The 18,630-nt window shown below is 31.3% G+C and overlaps 3 protein-coding genes across 7 annotated transcripts; 1 reads left to right on the forward strand and 2 right to left on the reverse strand.

Moving 5' to 3' along the window:
- Positions 1–4,960: 4,960 nt before the first annotated feature.
- Positions 4,961–8,017, reverse strand: LOC111682398 (amidophosphoribosyltransferase). 2 transcript variants are annotated; one of them, XM_046949774.1, is made up of 2 exons: positions 8,002–8,017; positions 4,961–7,352 (listed from the first exon to the last, which is right to left on the reverse strand). In XM_046949774.1, the coding sequence occupies exon 2, from the start codon at positions 7,314–7,316 to the stop codon at positions 5,604–5,606; it is 1,713 nt and encodes a 570-aa protein (XP_046805730.1). In that variant the 5' UTR covers positions 7,317–7,352; positions 8,002–8,017; the 3' UTR covers positions 4,961–5,603. The 2 variants fall into 2 exon arrangements, with proteins under 2 accessions (XP_046805730.1, XP_023300117.2); XM_023444349.2 differs by lacking the exon at positions 8,002–8,017 and adding an exon at positions 7,417–7,723 and having other exon boundaries at positions 4,962–7,352.
- A 2,353-nt stretch (positions 8,018–10,370) lies between these two features.
- LOC111682401 (putative riboflavin kinase) lies at positions 10,371–12,968 on the reverse strand. Its single transcript, XM_023444353.2, has 4 exons — positions 12,809–12,968; positions 12,382–12,704; positions 12,156–12,307; positions 10,371–10,905 (listed from the first exon to the last, which is right to left on the reverse strand). The coding sequence occupies exons 1-4, from the start codon at positions 12,820–12,822 to the stop codon at positions 10,630–10,632; spliced, it is 765 nt and encodes a 254-aa protein (XP_023300121.2). The 5' UTR covers positions 12,823–12,968; the 3' UTR covers positions 10,371–10,629.
- A 445-nt stretch (positions 12,969–13,413) lies between these two features.
- On the forward strand, positions 13,414–18,501 carry LOC111682411 (mothers against decapentaplegic homolog 4). 4 transcript variants are annotated; one of them, XM_046948961.1, is made up of 10 exons: positions 13,414–13,886; positions 13,992–14,552; positions 14,628–14,893; positions 15,663–16,014; positions 16,143–16,421; positions 16,552–17,091; positions 17,168–17,411; positions 17,498–17,666; positions 17,738–17,864; positions 17,929–18,501. In XM_046948961.1, exons 2-10 carry the CDS (start codon positions 14,426–14,428, stop codon positions 18,138–18,140), a joined length of 2,316 nt encoding a protein of 771 aa, XP_046804917.1. In that variant the 5' UTR covers positions 13,414–13,886; positions 13,992–14,425; the 3' UTR covers positions 18,141–18,501. The 4 variants fall into 4 exon arrangements, with proteins under 4 accessions (XP_046804917.1, XP_023300132.2, XP_023300130.2 ...); XM_023444364.2 differs by having other exon boundaries at positions 16,555–17,091; XM_023444362.2 differs by having other exon boundaries at positions 13,414–14,552.
- Positions 18,502–18,630: the final 129 nt, after the last annotated feature.

The following is an 18,630-nucleotide window of genomic DNA, read 5'->3' on the forward strand; positions in this document are numbered from 1 at the left end:
GATTTGATCGTTACCCAATGAGAACTTGGTTTTTGAATTTAGAAGATTAAGGTCTTAAGGTTTTAGTCGTAATTTTCAACTCAGTACTCGAATCAAAATAAACAAAAAACAATTTTCTAGAAGTTGATTTGTGAAAAATTTAGAAAATCTTATATTTTCTCATAAGAAATCCAAGAAATCCTTAGAAATTATTGAAAACAAAAGAGATAAAAATAATCAAAAACCACGCGATGATGGTGTTGAACTAAAAAATGATTTTATTTTAAGGATGCCTTCGGAACCAGCTAAAATTTTAAGGGAGGCAATACAACAACCCAACTCAAATTCAAAAGATCGCATGACCATACAACTGGATAATGATTTGCGTTATGGTGAAGAAAGATTTGACCATTGGCTACTACATGCTAAGATAGTCTAAATCCTATTAGAATACTTATAAGCGAATTGCCAATGAGAACTTGGTTTGTGAATTTAGAAGATTAAGGTCCTATCCTGATAAGACATAACTAAGATTTAGAAAATATAAGGAGGCCTTCGGTAAATTTATGATTATTAGCAAAATGTCAGAGTGTCCCACGTTGCTTTAAAGGAAATCCTCCTAGTTGTCATATATCTTCATATAGGAAACTGGAAACCTTTAAAAACTTAAGCTAAATTTAAGTTTTAAATGGTACTCCATCAGTAAAGTTGAAGAGTTTTAATGGTCTTCACCAGGGTATAAACAGTTGAGGTTTAATAATCTCCACCAGGGTACAAACATTTGAATATTCTAATGTCTCCGCCAATGAAACATAACCTCACAATATATAACTTTTAACAATTACATTAAGTAATAAACTACACCAGTACAAGCGAGATGCAAAACTGTCCAAAGCCAGACAATAAACACAAGCCTGGACGCGTTAAAAAAATAATTGCAATGACGCGAGAGTTGTTTCCAAACTCAGACTTCAATTGCGAATATTAAGCAAATTTTCTCAAACATTTGAAAAGGATTGCGATATATCATGTAATGTTGCATATATTGTAATGTTGTTTTCTAGATATTGTTATTACAAGCTTTAGGTTAAGATATCTAGAAAAAGTTGGATTATAACTAACAGACGTTAAAATTTAATTTCATATGCGAAATATTGGACTTAACATACATATTTGTTTGAGAATGTCAAGAAAACATAGCTCAGTTAAGTTTCGCAGTGTTAAAGATAATCCAAGTTTACACTGAATGGATTAGGATAAGTATAAATTAGAGTTGTCAATTATTCGTGTTAAAAATTCGACTTAATTTTAAAAATTATTCGAACGAATCTTAAGATACGGGTAAAAAACGGGTTTGCATACAGTAATGCAATTATAAGTAAGTAGCTTAGTTCAATCTCAACCTATTTTAATTTTTTCAATAGATTTAAAAGTGGAAGTTGAGTTTTTTTATAATGATATATGGATATTGAAAACACAATAGGGCAAGCCTAGAGAGTTGAAATTTTGAAAAAATATTTTGTTTGTTTTTTATTGAAAATGGGCAATATCTGTCTACGATTTAACCTAGCACTCATATAAAGTTTCCTTCAGAAAATTACTATAACGCATATTTTCGAAATTTTTAAGAAACCAAAATGTTTTTGAACAATATTAGGAGGATCGGTCAATAATCGATCTTATATCCCATATAAAGATCTCATCATCTCTACAACTTTACTGTGCGTATAATTGCAATTTAAATGTAAAAGTTTTCTTATTTTTTGTAATAAATTAAAATTTAATAATTTTAAAAAGTAAAAAAAAAATTATTGTTTTTTTACGCACACACGATGTGATTGTGGTCACCACAAAATAAAAAGTAAAATAAAATATTGTTGAACGACAAGCATTTTTACGTTGCGATCCGTTTGTAGAACTTGCAAAAATATCAAAACATTTTGATCTTTCGTACAACCAAGGCGAAATCAGATATATATATGAATTCGCCTTGCGTACAACTAACTCACAACTTTTAAAGCAATCCTACACACTTTGCAATTTCGTAAACAACCTTCTCAAATTGTATCAACTGTTTTTATCGTGTATGCTTTGCTGTAAGCATTTAAAGAGTCCATAGAATCACTTCACTTTTAACATTGCAAAATTTTATATTAAATTTTTTATAAATTGCAAAAAGTAGTAAAATAATTGTTTCAATTACAAGAGATTGCATCTATGAATAAGATTAGATGTAGTTTATAGTTGTCAAAAATGAACAACATCCCTCCAATGACACTCTAATATAATATTCATAGGGTTTTCACCAAAATTGAAAGTACTTCAAGTATGTTATTTGTGGTGAAAATTCTATTTCTTTTTCCTCACTTTTTTTGCTGGGTATATTACCCAACAAGTGAAATTAAACACATCATAAAAGTTCTCGAAACTTTCCAATAATATATTTTCGAAATTCAGATGTCCCGATCATGCCTCCTGAATACACATAAACTCAAGCTATAGACAAGTCAAGGATATAGCAATTATGAATAGAAACATTATATTTGAATTTGGTTGACGCTTAGGGCGGGTTTCTTAGTTCTTAGTTAAACTAGACTTAACTTGCTGTTAGATTAAACTCGAAACAAATTTAGGCGGACTTTAACCGATGATTGTGTTTTTCAGTTTTAGATTAAAGCTCAGTTAACTTTGTTAGTATTGCCAAGTTTTCACTCAAAAACATAAACAATGAACAGCTGTTTTTTGCAAAAAATACTTTTGTAAAATGAAAAATTTTGGAAAAATGATAAATAAACATTTAAAACAATAATAAATAAAACACAACAAATCAGAAAATTGCAATTTACTTAAAATATTAAGTTTTTGTTCTTCCGAAATAATTGTTTTATTGTTTTTGTTAATTGTGTTTTATCACTTATAACTTGAGTTTAATTGGCCAATAACACTCAGTTAAACTAAGATAATAAGTAACTTTACTGATAACTGGAAAACACAAAACATATATTAAACCAGGTTTAACCAAAGAATGTAGATTATCTCTATCAGTAAAACCCGCCCTAAGTGTATGTATTAGGTGAAAAATATTGCTTTTGTAGACGTTACGGTATGATAACCACCTCTATTTTAAAATATCTAAATTAGGTATTTTTGTCTGTACTACACGACAGTTCACTTTACATTGGTTCCAAGTAACCTAAGGTCTGTTTAGAGGTCTAAATTTAAACATAGATTTTGAAAAAGATAAATCAGGAGTCCAATAGTTTTCCTTGGATACAAGTCTCCTCCCTTTGGCAGTTAAAGATTTTGAAAGAGCATTTGGATCATTTCATCTACTACACTATTTTATATTTTTTAATGCTATTGATTAAACATTTCATAATTATATTTTATTGATTTATACTTGTTCTGGAAATCTAAACAAATTTTTTATATCGAAATTACCTCATTATTATCCTTTTAACATTTTAAGGCAAATAACATCATATTTTCACCCAATAAGGATATGATTTTTGCAAATCGCAATTAAAAAATACTTAACACTCTTCCTTTTAACAATAAAACAATAAATTCCAAAAATACTTAAAAAACAAGTATGAATGTATAGTCGGGCGTAGCCGACCATATGATACCCAACACCAGTCAGTATGTATGTTAAAAATGGGAATTATTTAAAAAAATAAAGCCTTTGGTTTGTTTTTTTAACTTTATTTCGGAATATTTTTACTTTTTTTTTTGTAAAAAAGAGATTTTTTTAAGAGGGCTCAAGGGGGAATAGGGCAAAATATGGCCCTATCCTTAAAAATGTTGGTAGGGGGAGTTAAGTCTTCATCAATATTATTTATGTAGAATTTAAAAGTGTTATTAGTGTTTGTAAGTGAATTTTGAACTTTAAGTCATTTTCTGAAGGGAAGTTTGTATGGGGGATAGGGTCAAATGAAGCCCGATAATTACAAAAATCGGTAGTGTCATTTAAAGTTCTATAAAACTAAGTTTTGTCGACTTTTGTTAACATAATAGATCATTTAAATTAGTTATAAGCCAAAATGCCCTATTTGGGGGGTACGGTTGTATGGGGGCTAGTCGAAATAATAGACCGATTTTAACCATTTTCAATAGGCTTCGTCCTTGGGCCAAAAGAAGTGTGTGTGCCAAATTTCATCCAATTACCTTGAAAATTGCGACCTGTACCTTGCGCACAAGGTTTACATGGACAGCCAGCCAGACGGACGGACGGACATAGCTTAATCGACTCAGAAAATAATTCTAAGCCGATTCGTATACTTTAAGCTGGGTATAGGACGAATATTTTTGTATGTTACAAACATCAGCACAAACCCAATATACCCTCCCCACTAAAGTGGTGTAGGGTATAAAAAGGTAGGCAAAAAACTTAGTTGATTCACTGTACCTACATATTTCATTCACAAACATTTTTTTTGGCTTAAAGTACATATTTTTTGTATGAAAATGTTTTTGCAAAAGAACAAAATCATGATAACCTATACATGGAAGCCAAAAAAAAATAAAAATCAAACTTCAAGAAAACTGTAATCTTAGACCAATTTTGTTGTTAAACCCTTCACCATGGTGATAACGTTAATGTATATATAGCATATACACATTTTGTTAATTTATTCGTAATTAAATAAATTAAAAAACTCTGTACTTGTGATTGATTATAAAAACTCAACAAAAAAATTTATATTTCAATAAATTTTTTATATTATTTTAATTAGAATTTTAATAAAACTGAAATTTAAAGTTTTTTTGGTGTCTTTATTTTAACATTTTCAATAAACATTAAAAATTATACATTTTTTTTTTAAATTTTATTTAAACATATTTTATGTATATCAAGAATTCGAATTCAAAATGCAAAATAATTATTAAATAAATTGTTAGTATATGTTTACAATAAGTTTAAACAAATAAAATGTATTAAATTAAATGCCTTTTGATTTTTTTTTAAAGTTAAATTTATTAGTTTCTCTTAAACTTAAAAACTAATAAAGAGAAAAAATGTACATGTTTTAATTAAATATAAACTTGTTTTGTTTATCATTAATTAAGTAACGGCCCTACTTATTTGTAATAAGAAGTTTTGTTAATTTATGCAAAAAAAAAAAAGAATATGTAGATTTTTATTAAACAAAAAGAATTAAAAAGTTTTATTATAATACGATGTATGAGTTTTGTTTGATATGTAAATATTTCTTGAGGTTTTTTTCTATAAACATTACAAAAAAGGTGTAAATTATTAACAGACACAACAGTTTAGTTAATGAAAAATAATATAAAAACTTTTTAGCACTTAGCTTAAAAAGTTTTAAAACTTTTTATTTAATAAAAAGTATTTTTTTCTAATTTTTAAGGCAGTTTAGTTTTATGTAATTGAGGTATATTATACATTATATTTTTAGTAAGAATTTTTAAAGTTAAATGCAATTTTTAAAATTAAAAAAAAGGATTGTAAAACAATTATTTAAAATTAGTTGCAAATGCAGGCAAGCAAGCGTTATTAGCCTTAAGGAAGCCCCTTTTAACCAAACTATTTTTAAAAGACAATCAAAGAACATTGAAATACAATCCTTTTGTTGGTTTCATTTTGTGTTTACCCTCTTTTTTTACCAACTCAATTCGTCGGGCAAACCACCGGGATATTCTCCTGTCAAACAAGCAGTACAATGACCACTCTTGCTGGGATTCATAGCTTCACGATTCAAATTTACTGCCTTCACCAAACCTTCAACGGATAAATATTCCAAACTGTCGGCTCCCACTTTACGGGCCAATTGTACATTATTCATTTGGTTGGCTATCAATTCCTCATGTGTAGGTATATTAATACCCATATAACAGGGATACTGCAGGGGAGGACTGGCAACACGTACATGCACCTCTACGGCACCAGCATCACGTAAAAGTTTTATAATAGGGCCGATGGTATTACCGCGAACTATGGAATCATCGATTAAAACCAAACGTTTACCAGCAACATTTTCCGAAAGAGCACCAAATTTCTTGGCAACACCTAATTGACGCAAGCGGTTAGAGGGTTGGATGAAAGTACGTCCAACATAACGATTTTTGCACAAAACTTCAGCAAATTCCAAACCAGATTCTTTAGCATAACCATGAGCAGCGGCTGTACCCGATTCGGGAACAGAACTGACAATATCGGCCTTAATGGGAGCTTCCCTAGCCAATTGTCTGCCACATTGCATACGTACCGAATACACCATCTGTCCCTCGAAGATTGAATCACCACGAGCAAAATAAACATATTCGAAAATACAGAAGGCCATTTTCTTAAAGTCGGGTCTCTCAACAATATCCACAGTGCGATAACCATTGCGTGTAAGTTCAATAATCTCACCGGGTTCAACTTCACGTACATAACGAGCACCTATGGACAGAAAACCGCAGGATTCACTGGATACCACCCAACCCTCGGCTGAAGCATCTTCCACTTTAGTAGTGCCCGAGTTGAGGGGAACAATTTTGCCCAAGCACAAAGGACGATTGCCATAAACATCACGCACAGCATAAATTTTGTCCTTGATCATAATAACCAAAGAGTAGGACAAATGAGCCAATTGCATAAAATGACGAATACGAGCTGGCCAATTGGGTCCGTCTTCTTCGGATATGCCCTCGGGGCAGCAGCAAAGACTCTGGGCAATCAATTCACTGTCACTGTGGGTGGACAAACCTACACCACGACCCAAAACTTCACGTCTCAACGACTCACTGTTCACCAATTCACCATTGTGAGCCAAAGCCATGGCACCATGGGCTGTGTGCACGACAAATGGTTGACAATTAACCACCTCTGAGGCAGCAGAGGTTGAGTAACGGGTATGACCAATACCCAAGTTGCCCTTTAGCTTTTTCATAGAATCCTCATTAAACAATGTGCTAATCATACCCATGCCCTTGTGCATGTTAAAGCTTTTTGAGCATTTTCCTTCACTGGTCACAATGCCAGCCGATTCTTGACCGCGATGTTGCAAGGCCACCAAACCCAGACATATCACGTGTGCGATTTCAATTTGTGTAGGCCAATCACCACAAGCAATGGCTCCAAAAACCCCACACTCATGTGTTAGACCGGTTACCTCTTTACCGCACCCTGCCATGGGCTGTAATTGTTGTTCGTTAGACTCTACTACTGGTAACATGCTAGCACTATCAGCAACAGCATTTGTTTTACAGCAATTATCAGTTGTAGTTGTGCTCGTAGTTGTTGTTGTTGTTGAACAACATGCTTCCCCAACTACTACTTCCAAATCACTTTCATTGGCTCTACAGGTGTTTGTATCAACGAATCCCTCCATGTGTTTTTTAATTATATTGCTATTGTTTCGTTATTTCTTAAATTAAATAGAAGATATTCGTTAAAATTGTCTCACAGATTGAAATTCTAAATTAACAAACTTTAAATTTACGCAATTTCTTTCACGATCTTCGTTTTGCTTATTTAATAATTTATTATTAAAAAATTTTGCAAAACTATTATACTACGCAGCCAAAATAACCCAAAACACACCAGACACCCAACAACTACTAAACACTCACTAGACTCGCACTAAAATTAAACGCTCGCACGCGCATTCATACTACCAGGGCGAATTCATACAAGTTACAATTATGTTAACAGCTAATAATTTTTTTATTCATGAAAATCTATACCAAAACTGTCAAACTCTTCATATAAAAAATGTATCTCACAACCAAAACTGTCAAACTCCCTAAATAAAAGAGAGTGAAAACGGAACATACATCAACTCGTATAGATTCGTTATCGCACTTATACAAACACCACATTTGTCCATACGAACTACATATTTAGAAAAAGTAAAGAAAAAAGCGTAGTAAAAACTCTTATTTATTGTTTATTTAAATAAAATAATGTAATGAAATAAATAATTTAATTAAAAATATCTCAACGTTAAACTTTTTAGTTTTGCTAAAATTCTCCTACTTATAATTTAAATATTTTTACTCATTTTATTACTTTACTTTGCAACACTGATTTCCCTTGAAAACTATCAAAACTCCAATTAATAGTTTAATTACAATTGAAACCACAAAGGCTGTCGACAATAAGTGTTCATAAATTTTGTTTTGTGGAGATAGATCTTTTTATATTTTAATTGCGTTTTTTTTAATGAAAACTTATCATAATAATTCCAATTTTAAACAAAAAAACGTTTTGCTATGATATGTGGTTTTTCGACAATCGCCTAATTGTAATTCGACTCTCGCTCTTTTTGTGTAGTTTGTCGACATCAGTTTCAATTGTAATCAAACTGCAAAGGGTTGTCTGTCATACATACATATGTATGTATGTACTAAAACAAAATATCTTCTCTGCTGTAAATTATCTGTTGTTAGGTGCTCTTGTTGTTGCCCTTGACTTTATTTGTTAATCTATAAATAGTTTTCTTATTTTTCTTTTGTGGAAAAATGTCTATTACTTTTCCAGTAATACATATCATTCATTGCTGGTGTTGTTATTCTAAGTGCTTACATAAACAATTTATGTTGTGGGGTTTTAGTTTAAATTTAAATTAATGTAAATAGCATTGACATGTCTGCAAAATTTTTCATTATGGCAATGATGTAAAGGTTATAGTGTTGCCAGTATTAAGTATTTATTGTAACGGTATAATAACGTAGGAAATTATAATTGTATTCGGAACAGTGTAGCCAGAAAATTTTTGATTCACGTCCCCAAAAAGATCAAAGAAAGTTATTCAGAAGTGGCCAACCATATTATACCCTACACTAGTTATAAATGTGAATTATTTTTCATAATAAATCTTGAATATTACCTTGATTCCGATGTATTAGGGCAATTTATTGACGAGAGACTAATGTTCTGGTTTAATTTGAGGAATATGAGCAAATATGGACCGATTACGGTAAAATGTGCTGAAGAGATTTGTATAATATTTGTCTGTGCTGAATTTCAATGCAATATTAGTGTTAATAAGTGAATTCAAATCAGGTAGGTGAAATAATGGAGCGATTTTAACCATTTTCAATATCAAAAATCTTTAAAAAAGCACCCTACACTTTGATAACGTTTACATGTCAATAAGTAAGTAAATAAGTAAGTTAGTAAGTAAGTAAGTAAGTAAATAAGTAAGTTAGTAAGTAAATAAGTAAGTTAGTAAGTAAGTAAGTAAGTAAGTAAGTAGGTAAGTAAGTAAATAAGTAAGTAAGTAAATAAGTAAGTAATTAATTAAGTAAGTAAGTAAGTAAGTAAGTAAGTAAGTAAGTAAGTAAGTAAGTAAGTAAGTAAGTAAGTAAGTAAGTATGTATGTAAGTAAGTAAGTAAGTAGTAAAAATCACCGTATAAATGTTCATGATTTTTTTGAAGATTCTCAAAAGAGAATTGGAAAGAACAGACGTCTGAAAAGTCTTCATGTAAATTGCGCCTAAGTAAGTATGTGTAGCCAGAAAATTTTTGATTCACGTCCCCAAAAAGACCAAAGAAAGTTATTCAGAAGTGGCCAACCATATTATACCCTACACTAGTTATAAATGTGAATTATTTTTCATAATAAATCTTGAATATTACCTTGATTCCGATGTATTAGGGCAATTTATTGACGAGAGACTAATGTTCTGGTTTAATTTGAGGAATATGAGCAAATATGGACCGATTACGGTAAAATGTGCTGAAGAGATTTGTATAATATTTGTCTGTGCTGAATTTCAATGCAATATTAGTGTTAATAAGTGAATTCAAATCAGGTAGGTGAAATAATGGAGCGATTTTAACCATTTTCAATATCAAAAATCTTTAAAAAAGCACCCTACACTTTGATAACGTTTACATGTCAATAAGTAAGTAAATAAGTAAGTTAGTAAGTAAGTAAGTAGGTAAGTAAGTAAATAAGTAAGTAAGTAAATAAGTAAGTAAGTAATTAATTAAGTAAGTAAGTAAGTAAGTAAGTAAGTAAGTAAGTAAGTAAGTAAGTAAGTAAGTAAGTAAGTAAGTAAGTAAGTAAGTAAGTAAGTAAGTAAGTAAGTATGTAAGTAAGTAAGTAAGTAAGTAGTAAAAATCACCGTATAAATGTTCATGATTTTTTTGAAGATTCTCAAAAGAGAATTGGAAAGAACAGACGTCTGAAAAGTCTTCATGTAAATTGCGCCTAAGTAAGTATGTAGTGGGGTCGGTTCCCACCCGAGCCACTGCTTAAGGAGCACACAACAGGCCCGACAGCGACTTAGGTGTATTTCTTCAGATTTGATGTACATATGTACATTTTACTTTCAAGCTAATTAACTAAATAAGTAAAAAAGAGGTATTGTAAATTACATTATATCAACAACGCTTACCCAAATTCAAACAAGTCCTTGAGGACCGTATAATAAAGAATACAAATAAATTAAACATGCAAACATAATTTGTTTCACAAATATGTAATTATCTACAAATATGTATGTACTATTTTTCCATTTACAATAGTATAATTTTATAAAAAAATGAATTAAGTAAAATAGGTGTAAACAAGTTCTTAAGTACTAAAAACAAATTTAAAATTAATTTAAACCAATTATTAATTATGAGGTAATATTATAAAAAAAAAGAATAAATAAACATTTAAAAGAAAATAACTACAAACCACTAACACTCTATGCACTATTATTATTACTTTTACTATTTGTATTATTTATATGATTGTCATTGTTTTGGTGATTATGTTCTAGAAAAAATTGATGACTTTGTAATTCTTTATAGACATCATTCGATTCGAGTACATCTTCAGCATGAGCTATGTCATTCTTTATGCAGGCAATTAAATCTTCTAGAGATTTAAAATTTTGTTCTGGCCTCAAGTAGCCAACAATGCAAACTTTAAGTAAACAGCCATATAAGTCACGATTAAATTCATGTAAAATGTGTGTTTCCTACAAAAAAAAGAAGAAATAAAGAAAATTTAAAAATAAATACCGAATTTATGACAAAAATTCCTACAAATGTCTTAAAAAATCTATATATTTAATACACTTTCACTTTGCGATTAAAAACAGCTGAGTTTGTATTTATAAAATTACTCTCTCACAAAAGTCAAGGACAAGAATGAAAAAAAAAAATCGCAACAGATAACTTATCATAAAAAACTGCTTAAATCTTAAGAGATAATGAACTTGTTGTTCATTGCTATAAAAAGTTGTGGTAGTAAAAGGTAATGATAAGACAATTATGTGCTTTTATCAATTTATTTTTAGAAAAAATACACCAATTCACAAAATTGAGAAGAAAATTTGAAACTAATCCGTCAAGTTTATTGAGAACTTTTAATTAAATGTTGACTTTTTCATTTTCCATTCATATAATTTTGTAATTTAAACATTTGATAATATTTTTGCATACATTTGAAGTAGGAAGGGCAGTAATATTTAAAATAATTTCACATTAATTTTGAATTTACGTCTTATATGAATTATCGTAAAAAACAATTGATCTTTTTATACATTGTAATGTAAAAATTAAATATTCCAGCAAAAACACTTATGGAAATTAACAATATCAGTTGAATGTTGTTACGATTTTAATTGATAAGATTGGCAACTCTTTATAAAGTGTAAATTCCCTGCAGTATACAGTGACTGTTCCGAACTAACCCTGGTTATAGCATGTACTAGAAGAAAATCAATTGCACTACTCTTCGACTTAGAATATACATTCAATTCAGCTATAGCTTACTACTTCTGACTAATATAGTCATTTAGTAATGTGTAGAAGGAACAAGTTTCAACTCATTACCTGTTTAATTACTTGGGGACTCTAAAGTGGCAATTATTTAAATTTATGCCTTATAGAGATTACATTTTGTTAAATTGCCAAATAGTTAATGAAATATCATTAACTAATTAGATCTTCAAGGAAATGATTTTAACTAAAAGTGATACATTGACTCCTTATAGAACTGCAGGTTAATAAACTTACAATCACACATTTACATACTACATACATGATAAACAAGACCTAAGAGGGGAGAATGATTGTATCTATTAAATTGAAAGCAAATAAATATAATTTCATCAATAAATTCCTAAGTATCATATAAAGTTTACATGAACGTGAATCTGCCAAATCATTTAATTAAACATTTCATGCTAAAACAAATGTGTATACGTAATATTTTAATACTTACTATACTTTTTTCTTTATTATCATAAAAAGGATTCCAACCAATGCTCATGACCATTTTATAAACAGGTCCATTATCAATATTGGCCCAGCCAAAGTAAACACCAGGCTTAAAACAATCTGGCAGAGATTTAACCACCTCCAGGGGATAATTAGCTATAAATAATATTTACAATATTACATAAATTCCCATTAAAAGTTTTAATAACAAAAATCATTGTAAAACTAACCTGTTGGTATGCCTAACTCTTTGGAACCGCGACCAAATCCAGCAACAATTTCACCACTAGCAAAAAATGGCAAATAATTTAACATCTTTTTAGAGCCACTACTTAACTGTGACGACACTCGTCTGCTGATGATGCAAAATTGTTTGTTAATTAATGTTATCTCTGGCAAACCGCAATATAAAGTCCACACAGTTCTATGACAAAATTTACGTTGATAACCACCAATTGCTATTGTTGTTGGTTTTAGACAAGAGCGCGTTAAATTATTGTGTACGTTATTTAATAAGGCAATTGATAAACTAACTCGCCGTATGCTTTGTAAACTGTATTAATAAAAAGAAAGCAAAAATTTGTATCTACTTGTAGAAATGGTTATGGCACACAAAATCAATTAACTTTATATGTTATCAATGTTCTCCAACTATACCTTTTAGCAAACATTTATATACATTTGTTTATGAACAAATTTTATTAAACATTTCTAGAAATAACTTTTCTTCTGAACTATTCAAATTGTTTAAAATATTTTGTATAGTTTTGTAAGTTTTTATTTTTATTAGCTTAGTTATGACGTCACAGCTGTCAAAAACATATGGTGTACTAATTAGTGTTGTAAAACACCAAGTAATGGGAATAACTGTCATAACTTAACAACACTAAATGAATTCAATTTTTATAGAAAAAAGAGATGCCATATTATTAAATTGAGATATTTTTGTTGCTTCAAACAAAAAAGTGTTTGAAGCAAACTCGAGATACGAAAAATTTATTGTTGTTTGACAAACCAGAGTTTTATAGGTCGTCAAACATATGTATTTTAAAGGTGGAAGTACACAACACGCGTTATAAGCAGCAGCGCGTTATAGGCTTCAAAAATATTTAAATAGTGAGACCTCCGGCTTAAAACACACAAAAATGGCTTTCAAATGAAATAAAGGAAAAATATAAGTTGAAAATTTAAAATCATAGAAAATTTAGCCGGCTTTTGAAAATTTTTAATCACCGCCGATATTTCTATTTACTGACGTCGTTTTTATTTGTCGACGCAGGTTTTTGCTCGCTTGTTGTAAAAAAATTGTGCAAAATTATTATAAAAATTATAGTTTAATTAAATAAAAAGTAATTTGCTTAAAGGTTTCCTTAATTACTTTACGTAAAGCATGAAGTTTTCTTATATTTTTACCATAAAATAAAGTTTAAAAATGTTTTAAATTAAATCTGTTAGGAGGAAGAGGTGAAAAGAAATTTATACCAATTGGAATTTTTTTTATACCATATATGATGAAGCCCCAAAGAATTTTCAGGAAATTGTGAAATATATTGAAATTGTTTAACAAATTGTGTAAAAATGAGCATAAAATTTAAGGAAAATTGTTTGAAAATGCAGGAAATTGCCACAAGCTGCGTTAATTTGTGCATAAAAATAGATTTTTGCGAGATTGTGTAAAACAAAGAAAATCCTATCAAAGTATAAGTGCGAAAAAGAGCGGCATATAATAATTTGTGTATGTGTAAAAAAGTTTTTTCCATTTCTTTCTATGCTTTAGATTCTTGATTAATCTTTGTCTATTTTGTTTTTTCTTTCAACACTAAACAAATAATAACAACAGCAGCGGCAGCATAATAACAACAAAACATAAATAAAAAGGAAAAATCAAAAAGATAAATTAAATTGTAAAGCGAAAATAATTAAGAAACCACAAATTGTAAAATTCCTTTTTTCTTGTTTGAGACTGACATCAACAAAGTTTGGAAATTGTGTGTATGAGTGTGCGTGTGTGGAATTGTGAAAAGTGTTGAGAGAGTTTGACAAGTTTTTGTTTTGTTCTGTTATTCGCGTGTTTAATTTTTTATTTAATAATTGCTGAAAAAGACTTGAAAGAAAGGAAATTAGTGTAAACATTGTATTGTTTTTTATTAAAAGAGTAAAAAAAACAAGATCACTTTGTGGGCTTCGACGGGCTACAGTTATTGTGACGGCGACAATACAAACGCCGGCAAAGTGGATAGCCGTGGAGGGCTAGTGCCCCAGGACTACGCAGGCATGGTGGGTATGCCTGGTAGTAGTGCTGGTGGCGTTACAAACGGTGGCCCAGGTGTTGGAGTGTCTCCCGTAGGTCCAGGTGGTGTGGGACCGGGTCATATGTATGCCGGCGTGGGTCCTCAAGATAGTAAGTGATGGGTTGTGTGCTTTATTTAAACCATCTGTGTGAATAGTTTAATTGTTTTATCTGTTTTTTTTTTAGTACGTGATATTGTACAAATGCCCCCGCCGCCACCCTCTAATGCACCCACATCAGCAGATGCTTGTCTTAGTATTGTCCATTCGTTGATGTGTCATCGTCAGGGCGGTGAAAGTGAAGGCTTTGCCAAGCGTGCCATTGAGTCATTGGTGAAAAAATTAAAAGAAAAACGTGATGAATTAGATTCCCTTATCACTGCCATTACCACAAATGGGGCCCATCCTAGTAAATGTGTTACCATACAGCGAACATTAGATGGACGTCTACAGGTGAGAGAGTGCAGTATATTGTATCAATCAATCATTTTAAGCATTTCCGTTTGTAGTACATATTTCAATTTTAAATACTATTTATTTTATGTTTTCTTATCATCTGTACATATGCGTGTATATCGTATTGCACGATCATTACGTCTAGACAAAAATATTCTACAAATAAAAATAAATAAGAAATTATACACGATCATGTTCGACTATCTAATACTGTATACTGTTATATGTAATAGTTTTTTCGGGGCTGGATATATATTCTGTAATGAAATGATTTCTGTAGATGAGAGTAGTATGGAATAGTTTATTAATAAGTCTTTGGAATGGTCTATTAGTGTATTGACTTATTAATGGAATAGTCTAAAAAGCGTATCCATATATTGGCAGTCATCATATGCTAATCGACATGTATCTATTAGACTTTTTTTGACTTCGATGTCAAAAAGAACACAATAGTACTAAATTTTCCATCTCCGCTGTAAACATTTAAAAGAATGTTTTATTTAAAGTAGCAAACATTATTTATAATTTTTCCATTTATTTGTTTATTTAATGTCGGTATGTTTTACTGTATATGTTTGCTTATATTTATGCTGATCACGTTCGGTTAGCATTCTTTGAATGCATGTGTGTAATGCCTACTTAAGGGTACTATTTAAATGCATTTTTAGACGTTCATTTTTGTTTTTCTCAAAATTTTTAAAAAAATTCTTATATTTTTTCTAAAATTTTCAATTGTGGTATGTTGTTAATACATTATTAATTTTAGGTTGCTGGTCGCAAGGGCTTCCCGCATGTTATATATGCTCGTATATGGCGTTGGCCGGATTTGCATAAGAATGAATTGAAACATGTTAAATATTGTGCATTCGCTTTTGATCTCAAATGTGATTCAGTTTGTGTTAATCCTTATCATTATGAGCGTGTTGTATCGCCGGGCATAGATTTATCTGGTCTTAGTTTACAATCGGGACCCAGTCGTCTCGTTAAAGATGAATACTCAGCTGGACCATTGGTGGGTGGCATGGATATCGATGGCAATGATATTGGCACCATACAGCATCATCCCTCACAAATGGTGGGACCACCAGGTGGCGGTTATGGTTATCCACCAGGACCAGGTGCGTCCATTTTTTTCCTAATTTTGTTTACTTTTAGCTTTTTTTCGAGTTTTATTTTCTTTAGTTGTTTATGTTTAGTTATTATTTTGATTTTTATTTATGTTGTTTTTATTATGTTAATGATTTAGTTACTGATCCAAATCACATGAATGCTGCTGCTATGTACGCTGCTGCTGCTGTGGCCGGACGTGCGATACCAAAAATTGAACCAAATGAAGGCGGTGGTGGAGTACGTAATTCTTGGATGGTGCCGCCACCGCCGCGACTTCAGCCACCACAGGCTTTACAGCAGTCCACACAGCAATCACAACCTCCCGGTTCGCAACAGCAACAACAAACCACAAGTCAACAACAACAGCAGCAGCAGCAACAACAACATACTGCACAAACTCAACAACATTCGCTTTGTAAGGCAGTTTTTTTGTTTTTATTTCATTTAAAAGTTTCAAACTTTTATTTAAGTTTAATTTTGGATAATTTCACAACTTTTAAAGAATATTCTTATTTATACATTTTTTTTCTTAAATTTATTTAAAGCAGTGGGTCATGCTATGCAAATGGCGGGACCCATGAATCCAGGTGCTGTTATGGCGCCCCCACAACCTCAGAATCCTCAAGGCAATGGTCATGGTGGTCCACCACATGGCCATGGTCCCACGAATTCTCCCAACGATCCTACTGGTCTAGGTATGCAACAGCCTCCGCAGACTGGTCCTCAAAGCGGGGCCCCCAACGGAGGACAACAGGATGGCTACTACAATTCACCCACAACTTCACAAATGCCCAATGTAGCAGAAGCCAAATTTAATGCTGCTCTTAACAGTAGCGGCGGTCAGCAACCCATCTCCCCTCATATGCAACAAAATGGTTATGTATCGGGCCAACCGCCCGGTCAACCAAATTATGGCCAACAAGTGTCGGCTAATAGTGCACAAAATGCAAATCAATCAAATGCCCCGGGAGGAGTACCAGGTAATAATGCACCAGCCGCTGGTACTTGGACAGGATCAAGTACTTTAACCTACACACAGGCCATGCAACCGCCAGATCCCAGAACGTTACTACCAGGAGGCTACTGTAAGTAGTACTCTTCCTTTTTTCATTACATTAATTTTTGAAAAATCTTATGTTTTCAATTACTTTTTTCGAACAGGGAACAATATAAATGTTATGCCACCCCAAGAACCACCACGTTTATTGTCACGTCAACCACCTCCCGAATACTGGTGTTCCATAGCTTATTTCGAATTGGATACTCAAGTGGGTGAAACATTTAAAGTACCATCTGCCAAACCAAATGTTAAAGTTGATGGTTATGTGGATCCCTCCGGTGATAGTCGTTTTTGTTTGGGTGCACTTAGTAATGTGCATCGTCAGGAGCAATCAGAAAGGGCAAGGTAAATGTAAAATTTTTGGTGTAAACAAAATTTTTTTTTAATATTTCTGACTGAAACGTGTTTTTCTCTATTTTTTTTCTCATTAGACTACACATTGGTAAGGGTGTCCAATTAGATTTACGTGGCGAAGGTGATGTTTGGTTACGTTGTCTTAGCGATAATTCTGTATTTGTACAAAGTTACTATTTAGATCGTGAGGCTGGTCGTACACCTGGTGATGCTGTACATAAAATATATCCTGCTGCCTGTATAAAGGTTATTATTAAAATCATTTTTTAAAAAAAGATAACTTCTAAATACTCATTATTTAAACTGCTTGTTGTTAGGTATTCGATTTGCGACAATGTCATCAGCAAATGCACTCACTAGCTAGTAATGCTCAGGCAGCTGCTGCCGCACAAGCCGCCGCTGTTGCCGGTCTTCCAAGTTCGCAACTGGGAGCACCACCAAGAAGTTAGTATTTCTATGTGTGAAACTTAAAACTTAAATAAATATGTATTTTTATGTGATATTTTAGATATTTCTGCGGCCGCTGGTATAGGTGTCGATGATTTGAGACGTTTGTGTATTTTACGTTTAAGTTTTGTTAAAGGTTGGGGACCTGATTATCCACGACAATCGATCAAAGAAACACCTTGTTGGATTGAGGTACATTTGCATCGTGCTCTACAGTTATTGGATGAAGTTTTACATGCAATGCCCATAGATGGTCCTCGTGCTCTTGCTTAGAATTTAAGTAATAAAAACAAGCAACTAATGTCTAGTAATAAACAAAAACAAAAGAGATTCTTCGTCTTCTTCTTCTTTTCGAATGTTGTTGTTTTAACTTGCAATTTGAAAGGAAATGATTTGCAATTCTTTAAAAACCATAAACAAAATATATAAGTTTCAGTTATTTTAAACAAACATTACATACGTACATACTTAGATACATAACTCAAAACATACATGCAAACAACATAATAATACACACACATATATTATATATTTTTTTATTTAATTATTGTTTAATTTTAGTTTATTATTTTTAAAATAATGCCTTTGATTAATGCTTTAAAAAAGTGTAAACTTAAACAACAAAAAAGTTTAAATTTATAATTAAAAACAAAAAAACCCAAAATATGATTCTATTTTATTTTTTATTGAAATAAAAGTAAAAAAGACAACAATACACAAGTTGCTATTAAAGAAATTTTGTAAAAATTAAAAAAAGTTTTGT

The sequence above is a fragment of the Lucilia cuprina genome, chromosome 4, assembly GCF_022045245.1.
Source record: "Lucilia cuprina isolate Lc7/37 chromosome 4, ASM2204524v1, whole genome shotgun sequence".
NCBI classification, from domain to species: domain Eukaryota; kingdom Metazoa; phylum Arthropoda; class Insecta; order Diptera; family Calliphoridae; genus Lucilia; species Lucilia cuprina.